Here is a 16,854-nt window from a genome sequence, read left to right as displayed (position 1 = left end):
TCATCATAGGACCTAATCACATCAGCCACGCCATCAGGGGCTCGTTCACCTGCACATCTACCAATGTGATATATGCCATCATATGCCAGCAATGCCCCTCTGCCATGTACATTGGCCAAACTGGACAGTCTCTCCGCAAAAGAATTATGGACACAAATCTGACATCAGGAATCATAATACTCAAAAACCAGTGGGAGAACACTTTAACCTGTCTGGCCATTCAATGACAGACCTGCGGGTGGCTATCTTACAACAGAAAAACTTCAAAAACAGACTCCAACAAGAGACTGCTGAGCTGGAATTGATATGCAAACTAGATACAATCAACTCAGGATTGAATAGGGACTGGGAATGGCTGAGCCATTACAAACATTGAATCTCTCTCCCCTTGTAAGTATTCTCACACTTCTTATCAAACTGTCTGTACTGGGCTAGCTTGATTATCACTTCAAAAGTTTTTTTTTTCTTACTTAATTGGCCTCTCAGAGTTGGTAAGACAACTCCCACCTGTTCATGCTCTCTGTATGTGTGTATATATATATATCTCCTCAATATATGTTCCATTCTATATGCATCCGAAGAAGTGGTCTGTAGCCCTTGAAAGCTTATGCTCTAATAAATTTGTTAGTCTCTAAGGTGCCACAAGGACTCCTGTTCTTTTTGCGGATACAGACTAACATGGCTGCTACTCTGAAACCTGTAATTACACTAACATTTTTCCACAGGTCTGCTGCCTCATTCAGTGCACAGGATGGACAGCACTAAGTAAATGAGCAGCTATTATGTTTCTGCATTAAATATGTGCCCCCCCACCTTTATTTACTGCACATCATTCAAACACAGCACTGAAGACAGAATTATTAATTTCCTTATGAGCTTTTCTGTGGCGCTCATCACAGTAGCAGCTGAGTGCGTCCCAAATGTTAATGATATCACAACGTCACAGTGAGGTGATCTTCTCCCCATTTTACACTTGAGGTACAGAAGTACTGGGACATCAATGTCAACAGTATGCACAGATGTGGGAAGTGGGGGGTGCTATGGGGTGCTGTGGGGTTCCGTGCATAAAACCTAGGGGTGTTTCCCATGCCTATGCTCTCCGCCCACACTCTGCTCCCCAACCCCTCGTCTCACCCTCGTTCCAGGCCTCTGGTCCCAGGGCCCACCCCACTCCTGTTCCCATGCTGGGGCTCTGCTCCTGGGGCCCCAGCTGCCGGCCCCAGTCCCTGGCCACTGGCCCCATGCCCAGCTCCACAGCCGGGTCTCTGATCTTGGCCTCACATGTGGGGCCCCAGCTGCCGGCCCCTGCCCAGGATCCTGGCCCCACGCCTGCCCCCTGCTGTGGCCTTGGCCCTCCTACCTCTGTCCGGGTCCCCCCATCCTGGAGACACAGCCCTGCTCCCAGCCTCAGGGGTGGGAGGCAGACAGGTAAAGGGACTGGCTTTCAGCAGCCCCACTACTAAAAATGTTACTGTACCACTGGCAGTATGCATTTAATTGGAGTGCCAAATCTGAAATGCCTATGGCCTGACTTTTCTGTTTACTTGCTGGGGCCACAGGTTACTAGTACATAACCCACTAGGGAGCTGTGACCATTTCCACGAGCCCCTTGTGGCCTGTTAGGTTTCATATTCCTTCAAGTGTGTTGGTCTTAAAACCAGTCCCCCACTTCTTCTTTGTGTTATCACTGATGGTGAGGAATGTCTTCCACCCTTCTTTCAAAATCCTATCATGCATATTCAGCTCATCCCTCATGTGGTAATATCAGGTAACCTCCTATGGCACTTACTCCTTGCAATCTGGCCAGTTCTGAAGTATGAATTGTTTTACTGTCTGGAGCATGCCATCCTCTTGGTGCTTTGTTGGACTTCCTGGAGCCTCCCATCAGAGATGCAAAGGTATTGTGGCATATTCATTAATCCTATTTTCTATTCCACAGAGCCATTTATGTTACACTAGGCAAAGCTTACTTTCCAGAGTACATCTGCCACCAGTAGACCCTTTCCTGGGCAGTGCCTTATCCTCACATCACCGTGGTGCAGTCTCAATAACAGGCATTGTAGATTTTGGTGCACTCAGAAGTGGCTTCTTTATGCTAATTTCTACTGGCTTCTGATCCAGCTGCACATCTTACATTGTGCCCAAAAGTGAACTGATGGAATTGTTTCTTTCCTAAGAGCACAGCAAGTTGCTCCTTTTCCATCTGAGCATATCCCCTTTCTGTATCTGTCAGGGTTGTAGTAGCAGATGCGATGGGTTTTGTATCCGTGCTGCTCATAGACCTCCTTCTGAGGCATCATGTTGCAGCACTAGCTATTCCATGGGGTTTTAGTACTTTAGGACTGGTGGCTTACTTTACTCTTTCAAATGCCTGTGTCACACTGTCTGGAGTGGTTCACAACCATGTGTGCCAACCTCAGGGCAGACTGTCAAGAAGCAGGACCGAGATGCCAAACTGGTTGGATGTTCTATAATTAGATTTCACAAACCCACTAACAAATGTGAATTCCTAAATCTCTGTTAACAGTCTTACCATGGAGTCACAGGCAGTCCTCTTAGACATTCCGATCTATCTTGCCACCAAGGCAAACTGGATTATGTGGCAGATGGTTGCTATACCCCACAGATTACAAAATATTCAGGTTGTGCCCAGTCCCGAGAGACCAGTCACTTACCCCAGGTCAATTTGTACTTTAGATCTTTAGATCTTTCAGCAAAGATAAACACCAATCCTAGTAATTAACTAAAGAAGTATTAACTAAGAAGAGAAATGAGAGGTTAAAGCCAGGGTTGTGAGTTCAATCCTTGAGGGGGCCACTTGGGGATCTGGGGCAAAATCAGTACTTAGTCCTGCTAGTGAAGGCAGGGGGCTGGACTCAATGACCTTTCAAGGTCCCTTCCAGTTCTAGGAGATGGGATATCTCCATTAAAAAAAAATACTTTTTTCCTTCTTCCGGAATTCAAGCTGATAGGATGAGCCCTTTTGCATGTAGCCTCTTCATGGGTGTGCAGAGGCAATTAGCAAAGTCTTTGTACTCTGATGTCTCACACTGGCTCATTTAGTTTCAGGATAGCCCCTCCTGTTGGGCAAGAGATAAAACCTTTCATAGGGATTTAGCATTTTGCACTAGGTAACTTTTTTTTTTCTTGTTTGGTGAGTTAGAATTTCAGAACAAACATTTTACAACTGTATAGCAAATACTTAAGTATTTCCTTACAGCATGGAAAACAGACATTATAAGTAGGATTAATACATTCAGCAACTTACAAGCATTTTATAAAGGCTAAACACATGTTATAAGTCTAATATCCATCTTAACCATATTAACACACAGGTGAGCTGGTCTGGTTTCCAATAAGGAATTTCTCAGTGCTCAGCTGAGGGCTAAAGCGTTGGCAAGAACTGGCCTCTGGTTTGCCAGCATCACAGCCTGAATTTGGGTCTCTGATCATTCCCAGGGTGCATCATTATATGTTAATGGTCTCAGAGGATCAAAAGGCTTCTAACAGGTTGGAACAGAATCTGGAAAAATCGTTGGCCATCCCTATAAAGTGCTGGACTCCCTTTGGTCTGAGCATTTCCTTAGTGGCATTCAAAACATCTCTCTGTGTGCCACCAAATCCCTCAGAAGTCAAATCCCTGGAGTAGAGAATCTCAGTTCTTCTCATTTTCAGCCTGTCTGTATTCAGCCTAATATTGTGCTCCTGGCACCTGTTGCCATAGCTTAGTATCGGGGATTTGGATTGCCTCTTCCTTGATATCTCCTTCCTCTGCAATACGAATGTTGTCAACTATATTCTTGAGGTGCCCAGTTCAATTTACAGTGGAACACTTCTGGGGCCAAGCTGATGCCCATAAGCTTTTGTACCCACAGCACCTGCCAAAAGGTGACACAGGTTGTCAGGTGCTGGCTGGCTCATCTAGCTCAGTACACCAGAACCCATTCTTGACATTTGCCCTGGATACATCACATAGGATGTCCTTGGTCATTGGGAATGGCTAGTGACTTGTTTTCAATGGTTTGGGGTCCATGCAGATCCTCAGTTTACCTGTTGGTTTTCTCAACATGACTAGGTGGCTTATCCACTTCGTGCTAGTTTCTATGGGTGTAATGATGCCTGTTCTTTGCAGGTTTGTCAGATCCTGGCTGGCAACCTTTCTGCTGTTCTGACTACCTGCATGCTGCATGTTTCCTCTCTTTCTAGGTGCTGCTTTATAGGCCTGTTAATCACACACTCTTCCTTATTGTCTCTTTCTAGACTGATCATTGCCACCATGTTTCATGTACCATGTGCAGGGCAATAAGATGAGAAGACTCCATGATGCTAAAACTAAACTGCTCTTTTTGAAGAGAGCAGTGGTGTTTACCACACACAGGTGATGAAATGGTTAATCTGGGCCTGAGAGATCAATACACACAGGTGATGGCACTTGGACTGCAGGCCAGGACCAGTTAAAGATGAGTCTCAGCTGGTGGAGGATGTGGGTGCTTTTTATAAAGGGAGGAAGCCCAGAGTAGAAAAGGGCTTTAGGAAGAAAGAAAAAGGGGAAGAAACCTGTAGTCTGGATAGTAGAGCATGGAGGAAGTTCAGGAGGGAGTTGGATGGAAGGGGGAGCAGGTTGAAGGGGAATCTTGAAGTGGGCCTGAGAGAAGGCCACCCCACAGGCAGAAGTCCTTGGGAGGGACTGGAGTTGAGGATCCAAACAGGGCAAGACTTAAGGAGGGTAGTCCCCAAAAGTCAGCACTCTGCAGAAGAATGGAGAGCTGGGGTGGGAGGGTGGTGAACACAGGGTGGTTTAAAAGTTCAAGGCAGGAAAAGGGCCTGACGCTGCTTTCCCTGAAATCTGTGGTTTGCTTTTGAGTTGGATTAACAAACTCCAGTGAGAAGCTCTGGGGCTGCTAGTCTGATAGAAGAGTAGAGTGGAAGTGGAGTCTGGGAGGGGAGGAAGATGGCAGATCAATGACCAGTATTGTGTAGGGCACTGAAACCCTGGCAGGAGAGAGACTCTAAAGAGACCTGGCAGGAAGGCCAAGTCATGAGAAAAGATGCTACCCCAAGGCTGTAGCAGCTGTCAGCAAGGGGTGCTACATGATGAGCTGCTACACAACACCCAGCCACAAGGGTGCACCTGCAGTGAGTGCAACTTTTACACAATGCTGCAACTGCAGCAACATTTCCAGCCAAGTGCACACAGACTGGCTTCCTGTTGCTGGCTCCAAACTCTTCCCTCCCAGTTCCATGCGGATTGCTACAAGCCCTAATTTATGGACAGGAGGCTACTTCCTTGTTTCTCACCTCATATACGAGAAACGCTCAGTACCTTGTAGATTAGAGCTTCTTTCTTTTAATCATTTCTCAGGGAACATAATTTATCTAAACACTGGTCTAGGTAGATTATATTGGTATATTACAGAAACAATGTTTTAAGACTAAACATTTATGGTCAGGAACCAAGGGAGTATAAAACTGAAAAATGAAACTGAGTAGAATTGCCAAAATATCAATCTGTATTATTTGTACTCACTTGTCCACTTAAGAATGATTAGAAGAAGATGTATGTTACGGCCAAGGAGTGCATCCGTATTCAGAACAGCACTTAAACAAATGCTAAGCACATGCTTGAGTCCCATTGCAATCAGTGGGACATATGTGCATGGCCAAGTACAGTCTGGAACAGGGGTCTATGAACTGTCTATCCTCATGTGACCACTAGTAGTATGTTATACACTTGCTGCTTCTGTCTTACGTGAATGCACACAGGTATGTCTTCAACTTCTGTTTGGCTTATTTCCCTACTACTGAAAATGAAAAAAATATGTTGTGATTTATTGAGTGCTTGACTTGACAGCTGTATAGATGCATTGCAATTGTGCAAATTAAAAGGTCAAAAGCAAAATACATCTATAATACTTCCCCAAAGAAAAGCCATAAAATTACGATCTCGAGAACTCTGCAGAAAGACAGTTATTTTCCCCAGTTGCCCTTTTGGAAGACAATTGGTTAATTACAATTTAGATTTTTGACAAGTCTACAAATTTTTCTAATTTCATGTTAAACTCTAAACAACTGACAGGAAATTGCTATATGAAATTTGGAAGATCACAAGTTTCCTGTTACAATAGTCTCACAGTTGGTGGCAAACAACTGGACTTAGTTAAATTATAACCAATTAAATGATTTTAAAAACTGCTAATGCAACTGTGACGCTCCCCAGGGGTACCCAGGTTCTGAGGCACCTCACCACCACCTGCCCTTAGTCTGAAGCAGCCATGTCTGTGCCTGCTGTGGATCAGCTCCCTGAAACCAACAGCCTCTGGCTATACAAGCACTGCCCTCCAGAATCCCTCAGGCCTTGTTCTCTCTGCACAAGTAGTGACGGACACACATCAACCCTCAAGTCCTCAGAGCGTTCCCTGCAGTGTCCAGTCCCTGATCCACTGAACACTCACAGAATTACCGGGCCTGCCGTTCCCAAAGAAACATTACACACTAGCTTGTGTGACAGACCTAGACCAGTGGGGTACAGGAGTCTGGTAGAGGGCAAATATACTGGTCACTGGATGAGTAGTTTTTTGTTCCCTGAGCGACCAGAGCAGGGGCTGCACTAGAGTAATCAGGAACCTGCTAGAATCAGTTAAGGCAGGCAGGCTAATTAGGACACCTGGAGTCAATTAAGAAGAAGCTGCTAGAATCAATTAAGGCAGGCTAATCAGGGCACCTGGGCTTTAAAAAGGAACTCACTTCAGATTGTGGTGTGAGTGTGAGGAGCTGGGAGCAAGAGGTGCAAGGAGCTGAGAATGAGAGGGTGGGCTGCTGGAGGACTGAGGAGCACAAATGTTATCAGACACCAGGAGGAAGGTCCTGTGGTGAGACTAAGGAAGGTGTTTGGAGGAGGCCATGGGGAAGTAGCCCAGGGAGTTGTAGCTGTCATGTAGCTGTTACAGGAGGCACTATAGACAGCTGCAATCCACAGGGCCCTGGGCTGGAACCCGGAGTAGAGGTCAGACCGGGGTTCCCCCCAAACCTCCCAATTGACCTGGAGTGTGGGTTCTTCCAGAGGGGAAGGTCTCTGGGCTGTTCCCCAACCCACATGGTGAATCTCTGAGGCAAGAAAATCTGCCAATAAGCGCAGGACCCACCAAGATAGAGGAGGAACTTTGTCACACTTGTAAGATTCAACTCAGGATCATCACTTTACTTCACAGCACTTAGATAGTGTTTATAGTGAAAACAAGAATACGTTTATTAAAGACTAGAGATTCAAGTAATAGTGAGCAAGAATATTGGAATCAAATGGTTACATATAAAGCAAAATAACGCTCTTTCTATAGACTAACTAAACTTAACTAACAGGTTGACCTGCTGATAAAGAAGCTTCTCTCACCCAAAGTTCTCTCCAGTGTTTTCAGCCCAGCCTGGCTGAGATCCCACTTTCATGATGCAAATCTGCTGTCCATTTACTTCCTAGCTGAGCGATGCCTGGGTATCTTCTTTGCCCCCCAAATATAGTAGAACAAACCTTTGAGGTGCACCTCAAGATAAGGTTCTCCCTCCCTGCTCTTTTCTTCCTTTTAGTTCCATTCTGAAGTTCTCACAATCCTTCATTTGCATTCAGTTCAGACTGGTGATAGGAGACCCATTGTGAATGAGACAACATTCAGTTTACATCTAAATAAACAGATGGCTAAACACCTCTTGTCTGACAAAAAACCTGTTTTTTACCTTTGCTGGTGACCAACCCTCAGACAGACTTTAAGAACATATGTTCCGTATACATACATCACTCCTTACATAGTATTCTTACATACATTTCATAACAATATTGATGAATAGTTCAACACCGACTCTTATTTCTGGCCTCACGTGACATTCTTTTGCTCGAGAGTCAGGAGAACCTGGAATCCTCTGCACCCCCTTGCCAGTTGGTATTAAGAGGTTCTTGGGTCACAGCAACATTTGTGTTAATTATCAATGCAGGTGTCAGGAAGTACAAAGTTCCCACAGCATCCCTAATTCACACCCTGTCTGTAGGAGTTTGTATCCGTGTACAGTGTTAACTTTATATTCAAGTACTAAGAAATCAGACTCTGTTTTGCAGCTCTCCCTTCTCCCTCTGCTCCACATCACATTGAGCAGTGCCTTCCTCCACAGTAGTCCTACTCACTTCAGCAGGATTCCTTATGAAGTAAGCACAACTCGCTGTGAGTACAGGTGACAGAAGGGCAATAACAATGGCTGAGAACAATGAGCCTGATTCTTCACCATTACATTGCTGTAACTCTGGGCCAGGTTCTCCACTGCAAGTGTTTGGTCAATGTTTGTGTCGATATCCATTCAGTTCAGGATGATTAAGAAAATTCATAGCTCTTTACTTCACTAGTAATTTTCAAAGCTCTGGTTCAAGGTGATTCCTATTGAGCTGGGACTTAGCAGAGGTGCCCTTCCTCAGGTGCTGAGAGAACGGGACATTCTTTAAGTAGGAACCAGAAGCAAGCTTGTGAGGGAGAGAAACAGACAATGTAGGACTCGTTCATCAAAAGAATGTCACATGAGTCCTGCTATGAGTATATAACTATGGAGTCACTGGCTAGATACAGTGGAAGGAAAAGAGAAAAACGAAGAAAATAAACATTTCCATTGTATTTTCCATATCATGGTTCCGTGGTCCAGAATCTCATTCATGTTAATTAGAAATTTTCTTAAGGGGAAGAGAATCTACCATAGAAGAGAATGCATTCAGTTTCCTGGTGTCTGATAAAGAAGAGGAAAGGGTGATCAGCCACAAACTCTACTTGTGGTCTGACTGAGGTCACACCTATGCCAATTCCAGTTGCAGCAGCTGCCTCAGTGCCCTCTTCATTGACCTCTATATAAGCTTTATGGACAGCTTCACTAACAGACAGGCCACCTGCTTCTGCTATTCCAGATAAATCTGATCCATGGCTAAACACATCAGTTATTCCTAAAGCTTCTAAATATTGGTTGAGTTGAGCTACTGTCTCAATTTTGAACTGAGGAAGAGACACCGCCACTTCATCTTCTTTCATATAATAGGGGCTGATCCAAGTTGTTAATTTCTCAGAGGTAAGTTCCTCTTCCAGCTACAGATATAAAGATACACGGGAATCAGAATCTTGTGGTTACGCATCAAAATCAACAAGACATGGAACTGTGTGAGAAGGTTGGAAAAGTGACTTTCATTCACACTGTGGTAACCATGGCAGGCATGATTCTTAGAATGCTACTGAGGTCAGAAGCATGAAGTTCACTATGGGTATGTCTACAAAGGGAATAAAAAAAACAAAACCGGGTTGGCCCATGTCTGCTGACTCAGGATCACAAGGCTCAGGTTCCAGGGCTGAAAAATTGCTGTGTGGACATTTGGGCTCAGGCTCTAGCCCAAGCCCTGGGACCCTCCACCCTCAGTGTCCCGGAGCTTAGACTCCAGACTGAGCCTCAATGTCTGCACAGCACTTTTTAGCCTCTCAGCCCACAGGGCTTTTATCTCCCTGTAGCTGTACCCTAAAGATTTCCAAATAAGTGTTTGCCCAGTGTTTGGAAAAAAGAAAACAAGATTCTATAATCAATGTAAATATAATGACCACAATGCTGGGTCACCAGTGGGAGTCAATGGTGCAACTTTTAACTTCAGTGCTCAGACCTCTACCATTAAAGCTAAAGGACTTGATCCTGCACCAGTGAAGTCAATGGGTGTTTTGCAATTGAATTGTATGGGAGAAGGGTTAGGGAGCTGGATCAAATGTTAAGTCTGGCAGCAATATGTGGCAGACAGCCTCTGTGGATCTGCCAATGTGTTACTTATATTGTTTGCATTTATTATTCATTCTTTTTTAGACTAGTCTGTGTGGGTATTAACTGTTTAGAGAGGTTGATAATACAAAAATGTAGCAATTAGCTATTAATTACATTGTCACCGTGCCCTACTTGGACAATAAAATGGCTGGCTAATTGTTTGTTTTCTGGAAATTCAATAGACACAGGAACAGCATAAGCAGCCTGCCTTCAGATTTACTATTCAACGTGCTGCATACTCTGCAACAAGGATGAGGAAATGTAATTGTCTCCTATACTGTCTGTTCAGGTGATGAGAGATACACAAGACATTGCCATGTTCATATTCTGATTATAAGGTTATCATCTCATCATAGGTAACTTTACCTGTGTTAGACCCGTGTAGTCTTTTGGCAGCAGTATATACATACTCAGGTCACCATCCTTGTACGGGAGTTCAAGCACCTGACAATTATGTTCCTCTATTGTAGCTATTTTATACTTGCCCTTATGGTACATCATCTGCACAGGTATGCTTGTAGTCTGAAAGCAATGACAATTAGTAACAAATGAAATACATACAATGTATCCTCTTGTATTTAAATGTTTTTCCTTGTATTACATCTGCACTTGGACCTAAATGCTGCTGTAGTTGTTTAGGGCCAGATTAGCACCTCCTAAAGAAATGTATAAAGTCCTCTTGAACCTCTTCAAACATCTCACAACAGTTTTTTCTCCCTCTCTGCATCTAGGGAAAGGAGTCAGTGTGAGGTATGGGAACATGGAGACTAGGAAACCCCATAAAGCCCATTCCCATCATCCAGGATTCTACGATGCTGCTTCTCCCCTGCCCCTTAAAAGCTGAAATACCATTTATCATCTCCCTGTGCCTGCACGCAGGCGCACCCACCCCAAGATGAATAGAAGGTTTAGAAGAACAGTTAATGCTATTTCCTAGGACCAACAATTTCAGAAGTTGCCACTGATAGTGTGCATCACAGTTTGGTTGTCCGGCTTGAGAACCATGTTAAGGGCATTAAAACTACAGGTTTTCATCTTTCATTTAATTTAAATTTCAATATAATAGCATGTTCTCAGGTCAAATTGACCCAGAAATTTACAAAACCTAAAAGCAACAGTCATCCACAAAACAATGTAATGGAAACAAATTCCACTAAGAATAATTTTCCTTTAGCTAAACAAATGTTTTCCTCGCAACATAGTCACACATTAGCACCATGTAGCAAAAATAGGTTGGCAAACAGAAGGTGAAACTGAATTGAAGCAAATACGAAGCTGACTATATTACATTCATTGCCCACACAACATGTGGTGGAATAGCACAGAGACAGTGTACAGAATGTAAACTAAAACAAACTCCCCCTTTCAATATTTAAACTTAATGAGAAAATGAGGTGGGAGATCAATCTGGTGACAGAATATGGAAACTGAACACAGACTAAATGGATCTCTTGGGGGCAGTCATTGTAAACAGGGCAGCAAAACAACTCATTGTAGGTCTGAATACAAGCAAACCAGTTAAAAGTCTATGTAGAAAATTATTAGATACCAGACTGTGGACTGCTCCAAACTAGGTACGTAGTGGGGGAAGGTACAAGATGCATCTTTATGGTAGGCCTCTGCTCAGGGGCCTGTCAGTCTTTGCTCTTCTGAGTGCAAAACTATACAAGGGTAGTGAACCTAACTGCACCAGCAACCCCAAAGGGGATGGGGAGCACAGGCACTGATGCCATGGGAGCTCCTGGGCTGGAGCATACATGGAAAAAAATTAGCAAGTGCTTAGCACCCACCAGCAGCCACCTCCCTCCTTCTCCCCAGCACCTCCGAGCCACGGTCAGCCCCAATGATCAGGGGCGGCTCCAGGCACCAGCGCAGCAAGTGCGTGCCTGGGATGGCAAGCTGTGGGGGGCGGCATGTCGGTCGGTAGGTAGGCAGTCAGTCAGGCCGGTCCCGCGGCTTCGGCGGCAATTCGGCGGCAGGTACGCCGAAGGCGTGGGACTGGCGGATCACCCACAGAAAAGCCGCCAAATCCATGTGACCAGCGGACCACCTGCAGGCACACCGCTGAAGGCCACCTGACTGCCATACTTGGGGCGGCAAAAAACATAGAGGCGCCCCTGCCACTGATCAACTCCTCCCCCTCCCTCTGAGCATGCTATGGAACAGCTGTTTGCAGTATGCAGGAGCCTCTGGGAGGGAGGGGAAGGGGCAGGGATGGGGCATGCTCAGGAGAGGGATAGGAAGAGGTGGGCTGGGGCCTTGGGGGAAGGGTTGGGGTCGGGGGGGATGGGACAGAGCAAGGACGGAAAGAAGTGGGGCAGGGGTGGGGGCTTGCAGGAAGAGGTCGAGTGGGGGCAGGCCTCGGGCAGAGAAGGGATCAAGCAGAGGGGAGTAGAGAGGAACTTGGTGCCTATGATGGGGAGAAAGCGGGGCTATGTCCTGAACACTTCCATTCCTGTTGGAAGAGCTGACAGGCCACAGAGGGGGCAGATGTTGCAGCTTCTTATACATTGGCTTCCCCTGTGCCCCAGGTGGCTTTGTGAGGCATTGTACCTGTGTCAGGCATGATGCACTCTCCTAGCAGAAGCTTTGGGAAAAAATCCCTCTCCACCCCCAGAGCAGATCCCAGTGTGCTTCATAGTCTGCCAAGCATGTGAAGTAATAGGCGCAATTATGTGATGTGTACTTCTGTAATCTACCTCGTTAATCTGAAAAGGTCTTTCTTCTGTATTTTCTTTCTTAAATTCCACTTCCCATTTCCCTTTGAAGTAGACAGCATTCACGAGAACTAACATAGTCTGAGCAGAAAGAGTGTGTGGGGCAAAGAGATCCTTGATTTTACCTTAAAGAAAGGGAGGAAAATTAGTTTGTTTTGGCAGATCAGTAAATCTAGTTCCAGTTATCTGTTGTAATAACATTGATGTTTAGTGCTTGTATGTACCTGGGTGTAAGAATATATATGTAATACTGGACACACATGAAAAATGTTTGACTGACAGCCCTGAGAAGCTGAACTCCTCTATCTATTCACAGAACTAGTGGAACCCAAGCAGTGTTACCATGATTTTCCCGAAACTGACCCACTGATGTGCCTCAAGTGTACAATGGAGAGTAGATGTCTCCTAAAATGGCCATTTTATTCTTTATTTCTCCTGTCTAGTCTTGGCTCCAGGTCAAATTTTAAGTTGGGCGCTGTCTTTTACCTTATCTGTAGAGGAGCTCATAAATCAAGGTACTTTCAGAAGGTCCTCACTACTTGCCCCCAATACCTCTTGCATCTGATTTGATAGTTCCTTAAACTCCATGCAGTCAAACACACAGGTGGTCTCATCCAGCACCCACTGAAGTTGTCAGAAGAATTCCTATTGATTTCAATGTGTGTTGTACTAGAGTCCAGAGTTTGCTGGCTACTCTGTTCTCCTCAAATATGTTTTCTCTGTGGGAATTAATGATCTAGCTCTACATCACTCAAGTGGTCAAAGTGTGGAGAGCTGCCACTGCAGCCCCATACTGGGCATGCTCCAATTATGAGGAAACATTTTTCTCCTCCAGGTTCTTAAGCACCTTGTACACTTTAAGCGATTAAATATCAAGTAATAGCAGCCAATGGCTGACCTGTCCTTACCATTTGTAAAGGATTCAACCCACAAATTTATCTGTTCTCTGGTTTCCTCTGCAGCATTCTGAAAATCAACTGGTTCCAATTCTGCCTGGTATAACTTTTGTAGGCAGGATAGGTATTGCTGTATGATAAGAGAGAATGTCAGAACAATACATCAGAAAACAGGTCTCTCTCTCTCTCTCTCTCTCTTTTTTTTTTTAGACTGTGTGCTAAATAAAATAAAATGTTCCTGTTTTTTAGTTCTGCAACACTGCAAAAGTGTTTTTGTATATCCTAAAGATAGGGTGGACTAGCAGAATGAACTGGACCAGTTGGGTATAGCATAGGCAAAGGGCTTGATAGGTTTGGAGAGTTTGGATAAAACAGTCTGTGACGGGATGAACTCACCTTGCACTGGATGGGGAAGAGTTAACTCTTCACCGTGGGCTGAGGAAGCCATGCCCCCACATCCCTACTGGGCATGCTCCAGATGCAGCACTAGTATAAAAGGGAGCACCCCAGTTCAGTCTGTGCTGACTTCCGGGGAGGAAGGATGCTCCTTGTTGGCTCCAGCCCAGGAGCAGATGAAACCCCTGACAGTGGAAGCCGGAGCCATCGAGACTCAGACCGGCGCCCAAGTGCATGTGGACATCCGAGAGGGATCTGAGTCACACAAAACTGTGCACACCGAAAAGCCCGGAGACCCCGAAAATCAGGGCCAGATTTTCAATTAGGCACATGCCTAGGAGCACCAGAGTACTAGGGGCACCTTACCTCTCTAAAATTTTGTGCAACACAGAGGTCAGCTGTAGGCAGGGGGAGCACTGAAGATGCTGTGCCTAGGAACGCATAAGGTGTAAATCCGGCCCTGCCGACAATGCCTAAACTACAGCTCCAAAAGATACGGCTGAGGGGTCGTGGGGGGAAATGCACTAGCTATAGTCCAGTGGGATGTTGGCATGTTTTGGTTGGAATCCTGCTCATAGGCGCCGACTCTGTGGGTGATCCAGATCTGATAAAGCTGCCTCCTCTTGCAGCAGCCAGTGCTTAGGTCTCTCAATTTTAATTTCCGTTCTGGGTGGATTGCAAACCAGGAGAAACTGGTGGAACAGGACCCACTATAGGTCTTTCTGTTAAATTCAGGGTTCTACCTGTAGAACTCTGAATTTATCCTAGAGATATAGATGTCTCTGGCCACTTCTGTCCCTGTCTAACCTATGTGTCACTGACTATATATTTATAAGTAATTCATGAATGTCTTTGAAGCACTGTCTCAATGTTTCTTTTTCCCATCAGCCAAGATAACTAAAGATTACTGCAATCCACAAGAAATTTAAAACTAGAAGTAAATTTTGAAAGATGATTTGTGAGCAGTTTTTGGGTGTATGAAATTTCACACAAATCAAATGGTGAGACCTTGTAAATAACATGAAATTAACTGGTTAAAAAGGTAGCATGAAACTTTCTGGAGGAATAATTCATCCCAGAACATAGTTAGTAATTCTATTGAAGATGCATGAGCCAGAATAATTCTAGCTCACTTTCCCATCACTGTGTTATTCTAGAGTGCTAACAAGAATAGAAAGCATTAAATCTTAACTTTGTCAGTCAAATAAGCAGATATAACTCCAAATATGTATCTGTTGTGTAAGCTGGTGCCACGATTAAATAGTTTTTTTTTTATTATAGCCACCCTTTGAACTTTATTTTGCTGTTGATAGATGGAAGTAATTTAATAGTTACAAAGCTGAAGAAAAACATGGGTAACAGTGTACTGTATAAAACAGCTTTTGAGGGACAGGCTTACATAACATTGTCTCTTTATTATATTTTGTACAGTGTCTAGTCCAATGAGACCCTGGCCCTGCCAAAATACAAATAGTGATATCAAACACTTAGAAATTATACTTTCAATGCTGTTCAACACACCTAATTACAATGCTCCTGTGACCAGGTTCCAATGCTCCTGTGACCAGAGGGAAATGAGCAGAGCCTGTAACTAAGGCTTTAAAGTTATCTTAAACATTCTATTCTGGAACCACATGATTTATTTTAAGATGATTGGCTGTTCTGCCCTACTATTCAGTACCTCCAGGGGATCAACTCCACCCCTTGTCTAAGTGGACACACCTCCTATCAAGTCAGCAGGAAATGGGACCTCAACTGAACTAAGCCCATGTTGTTCATCTCTATCTGTCCTACAATGTCACAGGCCATTAATGTGAATCCCAATGCAACTCACCTGAAGAAAATTGAATGTCTTTTCTCCATACAGTCTGTTGGCAATAGCCAGCTCGTAAGAAGTGGTAGGTTTGTTGATTGCTGAGAAGATGTCATGAAACTGGGAATGAATCCCTCCGGGTATATCACACTGATCATCAGGAACCTTCAAATAACACAAAGTTGCTGTAGTTTATTTCTGACTGAAGAAGGCTGGGAGTGACAGACACTGGTTATTTTTTGTTGTTTTGTTTTTAATAATTGTTCTCCTATTAAACCATTCAGATTCAATAACTAAACTAGCTTTGCCTTCTCTGACTTGTTCTTGTTCCTGACAGTGCAGATCTGTGGCGCAAAAGCCCTGTTATAAGGACTAAGTAATTCATGGCTCTTTCGGGATGTTCCACTCGTTACTTATGGAGCACCACACGTGAAAATTTGTTGAACAATGAAAAATGTTCAGGGTAGAAGAATTTCCAATGCTTTCTGTATGTCTGATTTATACATGCAAATGTGCTCACAACCATGGTAGAAGTTTGTTAAAATAACAAGATGCAAACTGAACTCATCACATGTAAATGACGTTATGACTATTGCATCCACAAATCAAGCATATAATTGTACAATATTTTCAATAAAAACCCCTAAACCTTACTTTTTGCTATCTTGTATACATTTTTATCCTTCTCCCTATTCTTCTGTCACCCACCGTCACAACATTCCTCCCCCCCCCCCATTTTTATGTTATAATTCAAATCTGACAATTTTGAATTTTCATTCAAATTCCCCAAAGTTTCTCCAACTCCAACATTTGTTCTAAGATACCAGCAGTCCGGGATGAAGAGGTCGTCTGTGACTTCTCTCTGAATTGTCATCACTTCTTGTTGCTTCAGAAGAGCTTCCTGTTCCTGGATTTTCATGTTCTGCAAATTCAAGGAAGTGAAGTGCCTGAAGTAGAAATGTAACATTGCAACAGTCATACACTGTATTGAATTACTTATGACAATCTGTGAAATTAAACTTGTCACAGAAAATTCAGTTGTCTGTCTTACCTACTGTCCTTTCTACTGGAGATGGACATCACGCTTTTAAAAGACAAGTGTTCTCAACTTTTATCACTAGATGCTCCAGTTCAGCCACTGACATCAAAATCAGCAAGCCATTTGATGAATACTACTCAAAATCACTAGAAAGGAGAGCTATATTTCTATGATTTT

The 16,854-nt window shown here is 44.1% G+C and overlaps 1 protein-coding gene and 1 long non-coding RNA gene across 4 annotated transcripts in view; both read right to left on the bottom strand.

Moving 5' to 3' along the window:
• The window catches only part of LOC135981608 (uncharacterized), a 278,320-nt gene that overhangs the window by 73,515 nt on the left and 187,951 nt on the right, over window positions 1-16,854 (bottom strand). The window lies entirely within an intron of this gene.
• Window positions 7,222-16,854, bottom strand: part of LOC101936295 (serpin B4-like) — a 30,884-nt gene continuing 21,251 nt past the window's right edge. For all 3 annotated transcript variants that reach the window (XM_065584849.1, XM_024102826.2, XM_024102827.2), the window contains 6 exons: window positions 16,463-16,585; window positions 15,660-15,803; window positions 13,442-13,559; window positions 12,516-12,658; window positions 10,183-10,338; window positions 7,222-9,104 (listed from right to left, as the gene is read on the bottom strand). In XM_065584849.1, the coding sequence (XP_065440921.1) occupies window positions 8,703-9,104; window positions 10,183-10,338; window positions 12,516-12,658; window positions 13,442-13,559; window positions 15,660-15,803; window positions 16,463-16,585 (1,086 nt within the window). In that variant the 3' untranslated portion in view covers window positions 7,222-8,702. The remainder of the gene's footprint in view (window positions 9,105-10,182; window positions 10,339-12,515; window positions 12,659-13,441; window positions 13,560-15,659; window positions 15,804-16,462; window positions 16,586-16,854) is intronic.

This window comes from Chrysemys picta, chromosome 2 (assembly GCF_011386835.1).
Source record: "Chrysemys picta bellii isolate R12L10 chromosome 2, ASM1138683v2, whole genome shotgun sequence".
NCBI classification, from domain to species: domain Eukaryota; kingdom Metazoa; phylum Chordata; order Testudines; family Emydidae; genus Chrysemys; species Chrysemys picta.
Note: the sequence above shows the minus strand (reverse complement) of the source record. Positions and strands in the feature narration are given on the sequence as shown.